Genomic DNA, 8,690 nt, shown 5'->3' on the forward strand with positions numbered 1-8,690 from the left:
GGAGACATCTAGACACAAACCAAAATACACAGATCCCACTCGTCCTGTGCTTACCCCTGGAGGCTGGTCTCGGGAAAACATGCCCCACGTGTGCCAGTTCAGGTCTCTCCGAAAGGCTGTGTGCTCCGTTTCCCCAAAGCCATAGATGTAGGAGGAGGGCAGGCGGGTGGAGATGCGGAGGAACATGTCATTGAAGATGAAGCCCAGGACCTGCGAGTCCCAACTGTAAAGCAAAGGGTAGTTTTGGAAAGAAATTTAGATTTCCTACTGGCTTCAAGAACCTAACTTTCAAGGTGACAGGAAATTAACAACGGTTGCTGTGTTACATATTGATAACTTCAAAGTGGTTACTCAGGAAAATAAATATATACATGCAAGATTGATCAAATAATTAATCATTAACTGTGCTTTTCAATAAAGTGATATAATTCAGTGGTACAACTCTGTTAGCTATCCTGTATATACATAAATACAGAGTTTCCCCTTCTTTCTTTTCTCTTTTCCCTCATCCCACTTGCTTTTTACTTTTGAGCAGTTTCCTTTCATTTCAAAATGTCCATCATACTTCCTATTTTTATTCACTCTTTCAGGTTCTTACACTAATGAGACAATATGTTGCTTACACATGCAGATCTGATTTATTTCACTTATAGGTATGGTTGTGACCATTTTTAATTCAGTATTGCTTGTATTGTTCTTGTGCTATTTTGTAAATAGATGTCTGATTGTTAATATGTTTTTGTTCTTTTATCTTTAAAATGAAAGAAAAAGAACCTGACTTCTAAAAATAACAGAACTGTTGCTTCCCTCCCACCACTAGATCCTGATCATCTCTCAAACAAAACACAAAATCTACATACTTGCTTAGAATAAACACAGAAATCCCTGCTGCAAGCCCAGGAGTCAGCCGTCACTCACTAATTTTCTGAATCACCGCCTCCTTTCTCTGTGCCTTCCACACCAGCCCAGTCACTTCCCGCCATCTCACCTGCCACTTTCCATGCCAGACCCACCTTCCACACTTCCTCCTCAATGCCCGACCACCCTCAGGTATGCAGAGCATCTCACATCATGTCACTCCTCTGGTGACATTTTTCAACGACTTCGCATGAAAACAATATGTAAAGACATTAGGGCTGCATCTGATCTGAGTTCGTCTAACATCGCAACTTCATCTCTACTACTCCCTTTTCCAAGTATTACATCGGTCTTCTATTTTTTGACATGTCAACTCTCCTCCTGTTTCATGGCCTATGCATTTATTAATCACTCTATTTAAAATTATTAAAGGCATCTGTACTGAATTCACAGGAACATGTAAATGCCTCACCAACAATTGTCACTTCTGATTAGAACAGACCTGAAGGAAATAACTTATTCATGGATTCAGAAATGGAAAGTGTCATGCTTTGAGCCAGAACAGTATCTACAAGGACATATAAGTAACCAGAAAATCCAAATCAGACTAGAAAACACTTACATTATAGTGCCTGTACTCTTCCGGCGAATCACAATACCAAATGGATTCTTTGTAATGAGGACATCATAGAGCTGGCTCTTAGCGGTGCTAGATGGAACCTTGGGTATGTTCAGAGGGATTGGGACTTCATAACGATTGTTGTTGGGGTCATAAATCTAGGAGAAGAAATAGATTTTAGGTAAGGATAGAAATGGGGAATAAGGGATGGGGATATAGCTCAGCAGCATAAGTGCCTGCCTGCCTGGCAAGTGCAAGGTCTTGGGTTTGATTCCTGGAACCCCAGCCCCCAAAAACAGAATAGAAAAGAAAAAAGAAATGGGGAATAAGTTCAATATTCAGATTTGACTATAGTTAATATTTTAACATAGAACTAAAGATAGCTAAAAATGATGGATTTCAATATTCTCATAACAAAGAAATGAGAAATATCTGAGATGATAAAGGACGTAAGTATTCTAAATTGACTAATTCACAATGCATAAGTGTATCAAAACAATATACTGTTCACCGTAAGAAGTGCAGCTATTGTTGTCAATGGAAAAATCTTTTAGTCAGGGCTAATGCTTTTGATATCTATACCCTTAGCAGACCCTTGACTTCCCTAACAAAGCATCTAGATGGGATATTTCTCATCTTTTGTAAGCATCCAATATCTAGCATGTAATCAACATAGCAAAAAACAATATTAGACTTAGCATTTTGTGGTGTATCTGTCAAACCTTATTTTTAAGGCCTCTAAGACAGCAGTACATTCATCCCACATTGGTACTAAGTTGAAAATTCTTTCAAAAATCAGTGCCACGTTTCTGAATATTTTCTTCAGTTTTGTGTATGTGCATAAAGAAGTGTTGTGAGCATCTGAAAACTATTTGGAATTATGAAATGATTCCCTCCAAAAAACATGAACTATTTTGCTAAAAATATCATAGATTTCCTTGCTGAAAATGATATATACACTGATCCACTAAGTATGTATGATAATGCTTCCTTATACTATTCTAGACACTAGAAATATGAATTGAAAACTCCAAGATTATCAATTTGAGAAATTCACATCCTAATGGGAAGTGAAAGAGACATTTACAACACTGGTATGGTGTGAGTTAAGGCAGAGCTATGTAGAAATACTGTGATACTAAAGACAAGGAAATGCTTAACATTTTCTAGCACACTGAGAGAGTCTCATGTGAGAAATAGAGACTGAGGCTTCAAACTTCTGTAAGCATTAACCAAGGATGGAATCAAGATCAACTTATTTTCATAAGGAAACAAGACACACAAGGCCCTGAACACTGAAAAGGACTCCCAAAGATGCCCACATTAGAGACAGCTACAGTACTATACTACCAAAAGGAAGGGTAAATTGGAGTTCAGAATACAAATCCAATCAACTTCAATCATTTTAACCCATTAGATGCCCGTCTCAGGCCATAGCTCTAGTGAGAACACAAACAGAACAGCAGTCCCTCACCTATGCCACATAGCGGGAAGGTGCCTCACTTTTATCTCCAGGTCTCATTCTTGAAAACAGGTCCTCAGAGTAGACATCACAATCCCTTTAAATGTAAACTAGAGCAGATCTTACCATTCTATCAATGATTTCCACTACTCTTTGGATTAAGATAAAAATAAAGTCTATTAGCCTGAAATTTGAAACTTATTTAATAGATTTGAACCTTCACTAGCAAATAATAGGGAGACAGAAAAGGGCTGAGTCAGTAGCTGACACATAAACCATGTTTACCTTGAACTGCAGCATTTCATCCTTATGGTAGGTCACCTGCAGGCGGAGGGGGCTCACGGGAGTGGAGGGGAAGGCGTTGGTGTAAAGAGAAGACTTTAAGGAGATCTCAGCGCTGGCTCCATGGGAGTCATACTGAACATTGCTGACCGAGTACAAATCGTTGACAAAATAACAATAAGGGACCCCAGGAGAACTGGATTCCTGCAAAGTAAATTTAATATCCTAGTCAGCATGTCTTCCTGAAAGACTTGGAAAAGGCAAATAACATGGAGATGAAGTCACAACACTTATTCACTATATATCATTTGGTAGTATAAAAATTTTAAAATACTGATCTCCAAACAGAATACTTCAAAAAGCACAATTACTATGCTTGCTGAGTCTCACATCCATATCCACTTTCTTTGGAACCCATTTTTTTTATCTCCACTGTAAGTTGGTAGATAGATTCACATACTGTGCTCATGACAGTAGAGGACAGTAGAGGATTTCCATGAGCACTAATGCCACCAGCATGCTTACCTCCCAGACGCAGCCACGGGCAATGCAGTTCGCTTCAGAAGAGCCATGCTCATCAGGGTAACAGTCTATTTTTTCTTCATCCCTTATGTTTGTGCTCCACTCCACTGTGTATGCTTCTCCCAGGACAAGATTAATTTCTGAGATAATGGCAACCTGTAAGAATGGAGAAGTCACAGTGAAAGTCATGCTCAGAAAAATGTCTTGCAAATCTGAAATATTTAAGCCAACAAGTAGACATCAGTTGAGAGTCTATGAGACTTATATGTGACTGCAGTTTATATGAAGAAAGTTTTACATATGATCAGTGATCTCCTTCATAGCAACAAGACAAATGTCACTACATTGAAATCTTGTACATTATACTGTGGAAAGCATTTGGTTAAATAAAACCTATTGTGATAACCATTTTGATTTGTGTCCATAATTCCTCATCCTCGCCATTATTTTTAAAGAAAGGATCTGTCCTACTCTCCAAGATTATCTCATGTTGTTGTTCTGCACTCCCCAAACCAGTTCTCCTCATTGGTCTGCAGTGACAGGAGAAACAGTATGTAAGAATTGCATGACCTGGAGGCTCACTGCCATTTTCCTGTGGGATCTTAGGCTATTTCTTTCAAATATTTATGTTCTGTTTTTATCAACTTCCAAAGTAGTAAGTTCTATAGAGCATAACATCTCCTTACATTTCTAACGTCCAAGGATCTTCATTTCTCCAGCCTACACACTCCAGCTTTTAAATCCTTTCTGAATCCCAATCACCAATTCAAAATTCACATTTTTCTGCACTTTAGTCTTACATTGCACTCATACTGAAATAGAACTTTCTGCACCTGACACTGTCATTTTTCTGCAGCAATAAGATCATGTTTGAAAGATAACCATTCTTCTCCCAGTCTCTTCACAAGCTGAATCATGTTCTACTTTCCTGTCCTACTAAACCCCATCCTGCTGCAATCCTCCAGCAAACCTAGTATCAGGCATGATTAGGAGACATGGAAAGAATTAAATCAAGTATATGTTTCTCACTCTGGCACCTCAAATACTCCACAAATTTCCTACCGGACAAACAAATCTCCTTCTAAAATGCAGCTAAATTTGTTATAAAAGATTCACAGACTGACAATATAAACTTACTCCAAGTCCTTAGACTGGCTTACTCTGATATTTCAACTTAGAATGCTTTATCAAATACTCATTTCTAGGAAAATGGAGCCCATTTCAGGACACACTACTCTTTGCTTCCCCTATATAACACATTCCAAACTTCATAATCAGTAGCTAAATTTTTAATCAATGGAGCATAGGTATGACCATGAAAAGGTAAATTCAAGCTGAGAGTTGTTAGCCAGATGTTTCTTTCTTTATATGAAGACATGCCTCTGCAACTTTGTCTCTTGCATCTGCTTGCATTTTTCAAACATTTGGCCTAGAACACAGGCATGGACAATTAAAATATCCAGCCACTTCGAATCAAGACACAAAAAGACCTCAGTTTTGATCACCCTGAGCCTGTGAATCCATACCAGCATCTCTCTTCTACACTTCTAAAAAGGAAAGAAAAAAACCCCAATTTGTTACACTTGGGATGTTCTCTCACTTGGAACTGACGAACTCCTGTATGATATGTCCTTTTTCAAAGCCCAGCTCTAGGCTTGCCTTCTCCAAGAAACTAGGCTCAAATATTCCACGCAGCTTTTAACATCAACTAATATGTAAATTACTATCTCCTAAATGTTAGTGTGGGTTCCCTGACTCCTTTCTGTCACTTTTATGTGTATAGGTTATGTCTCCTCCAAACTCAACAAAGATTTACTTTGGTCTTATGTTAATTAATTTATTTGGCAGGGATTGCACTTGTTTTCACATATGCATTTTTTAAATGGCCTGCTCTTGGCAACATATGTAAAAACTCACATATGATTTATTTCTAGCATTATAATGGATGCATCTTCAATATGTTTTCTCAGGAAAAATGTCAAATGTCATCAACCTGCCATCACACTAGAAGCATAAATTGCCTTATTTTCCAGAAATTTCTAAAGCCTCTCACAAACAAATCTCCCGTAGCAGGAATCCCTGTAGTACTTTTGATCAGGATTATTGGGAGTAAAGATTTCTTATAATGCTAAGGAATTAGAGGAACTGATTACAACCTCTCAAGAGAGTCAGGTCTCATTACAACTCATTAACATTTATTTTATCACGATCTAATCAAATGAGGATTCATTTAATAGGATCATATATTCTTTATCTTAATATATTTAATCAGAATGTGTGTTGGAGTCAGTCTCAAAATACAGGTCAAAAAACAAACAAACAAAGAAAACAGGCCCTTCAAAATTTTCATTCAAGGGACTCCTACAGCCCAACTTAGCAATAGTTATAAGTTTCCAGATGTCTTTTCCTCTGATCCTGTCCCCCACTTCCCTCACTGGTCTTCTTGTGTGCTTCATCTATTTCTCTAAAGCTGAAATCAGTGAACAGAGCAGAACACTGAGGTGCAGAGAAGACAGTGAGGATGGAAAAACCATTCCTCACTAGCTCTGCAATTCATTCTGTCTGGCTATCTCCTCATTCCCATTTTCTGTCCCAACACACTGACTCAGAACTCACAGTGATCTCTGATTCTTTGGGAACACATGCAATCTTAGCATGAAAAGACACCATGATGCCATACAGAATACTGAAATAAACACCTCAACAAAATGGACTTTTACCTTCAAATTAGGATCATAAGTGACGTTAGGAGAAGCTTGAATCAGGACACCATTGTGTTTCACGGTAACATTGGCAGGTTCCTCTGTCCCGAGTATTCTAATCTCCTGAAATGCTAAGTTATTGGGGTCTTGGTAGGCTGACTGAGAAATTGTCACATCCAAGCGGTTCTGCAAAACAATTAAGCACAGGGAAGCACAAGGTTTGCCTGTAAGACACACATTCTCCTGTATACTCATACAAATGCTACACCCAGGACCAGATACTTCCCCCAGCTCTGAAAGCTACAGATTTTGCTACTAATGCATGCTCAAGGAGCATAAGCTTCCTTGAATTGAACTAATCAGAAAAAAATCAGCAATATGCAGATAGACAATTGGGAAAACTTTATTTAGAAAGACTAGCTGCTTTGATTTGTCAATATTAGGGCCTGCCCTGATTGAACACACAATGCAACTACTAGGACTTAAATCTAAATGAAAATGTGTTCAACTAGAGTTGTGAATCTCAATGAAGTTGAATACACAATCACACACATCCACAAGCACAAATGTGCTATTGGTCAGATGAAAACCCACACTTAAGATTCGTAGAAATGCGGTACTCACTTGGGTGGCAGAAAACTCACACAAAAGGTAAACATTATTGGCCACAGTATCTGAAAGCAGAAAAAAGGCAACTCAGACTCCCTGCCCACCACAGCACAAATCTCACCTGTCTCTCCTTAAAGCTGACCCTGCCTCCCTGAATGCAGGAGTTCCTTCCTTTGAATGACTGAATGACATTCTATTGTATATCTACCACAATTTCTTTATTCATTTATCAGTAAGTGGAAACACGGACTGGTTCTGGATCTTGGCCTTTATGAATAACACTGCAGTGAACACGGGAGTGCACCAATCTCTCTGATAGACTGACTGCATTTTTTGGATATACACTAGAAATCGGATGGCTGGATCATATATTTCTATCTTAATATTTTAAGAAACTTTTACATTGTTTTACATGATTGCTAAATAAATTTATATTTCTTCCAAGTGTTTGTTCCATTTCTCTACACTCTTGATAACACTGCAATATCTTATCTTTTTCACAGTAATCATCCTAACAGTTCTGAGGTTGTACCTCCTTGCCATTTTGAACCCGTTTCACTGCTATTTAGTAATGATCAACACATTTTCAGACACCTGTCAGCCAGCTGTACGTCTTCTTTGGAAAGATATCACTTAAATGCTTTCCCGTTTTTAAGTTACAATTTTTGTGCTCTTCCAAATGAGTTTTAAGTGTTCCCAACATTTTTTACATTAACCATTTTATCAGATATGTGGTTTAGATGTACTTTCTCTAATTCCATGGGTGTTCTTTTGACTTTGATGTTTTCCTTTTTTAGGAAGAACGTTTGAATTTGGATGTAGTAAGGTTTCTTTGTTTTTTGTTTTTGTTGCCTCTGCTATACATGTCATAAAGAAGCATTGACAAGACCAATTCCAAGGAAAACTTCCCCATGTATCTAGGAGCTTTATAGCTTCAATCCTTACATTTCAGTTTTCAATCCAGTTTTTACAGTAACTAAGATGTGGAAATAACCAAAGCATATATTAGCAGACAAACAGAAAAACTGGCACATGCATAGAGAGGAGTATTATTCAGCCATATAAATAAGCAAAGCCTACCATTTATGGTAATGTGGATAAAGATGGCTCACATTATACCAAGTGAAATATGGGAAGAAAAATTGAACACTACATGATTTTGTTTATATATGTACTCTGTAAAAAGTTGAACTAAGATAGGCATATGGTAGAGCAGTGGTTGCAACAGACTAAAAACTAAAAAAAATAGGAAATATATGTACAAATTTCAATTACATGAAGTACAAATTTTGGAAATTAATGTACAGCATGGGTGTTGGTAGATGTGTTAACTAATTGGATTGTGGCAATCATTACACACAATATATGTATGTGTTGTACACCTTAAATATGACCAAACTTGGTAGATTACACATCTTCATAAAAAATAAATAAGTTCTTAAAAGTAAAATCTTGAGGAAAACAAGACTATGAACACAGTCTCCTAGACCAAAACCTATTTTTTCCTTCTCTTTTACTATACCTTTAAAAATATTTCCTTCCACAGCCCCCCGCGCCTTGCGCCCAGGCAGCCAGTTCTCCGGGAGCGGCAGCGCTCCTGGGTCCGAGTGTGGGCCGGACTCATACCACCGCGATT

The 8,690-nt window shown here is 37.9% G+C and overlaps 1 protein-coding gene across 1 annotated transcript in view; it reads right to left on the minus strand.

The window, feature by feature from the left end:
* LOC102004723 (maltase-glucoamylase, intestinal) overlaps window positions 1–8,690 on the minus strand; it is a gene marked incomplete in the record, with an annotated part of 238,387 nt that overhangs the window by 22,694 nt on the left and 207,003 nt on the right. The window contains 6 exon segments of the mRNA XM_013505005.1: window positions 55–223; window positions 1,481–1,635; window positions 3,225–3,425; window positions 3,747–3,899; window positions 6,464–6,631; window positions 7,070–7,119. Coding sequence (XP_013360459.1) covers window positions 55–223; window positions 1,481–1,635; window positions 3,225–3,425; window positions 3,747–3,899; window positions 6,464–6,631; window positions 7,070–7,119 — 896 coding nt within the window.

Source organism: Chinchilla lanigera, unplaced genomic scaffold (genome assembly GCF_000276665.1).
Source record: "Chinchilla lanigera isolate Chin_1 unplaced genomic scaffold, ChiLan1.0 scaffold00093, whole genome shotgun sequence".
NCBI lineage: Eukaryota > Metazoa > Chordata > Mammalia > Rodentia > Chinchillidae > Chinchilla > Chinchilla lanigera.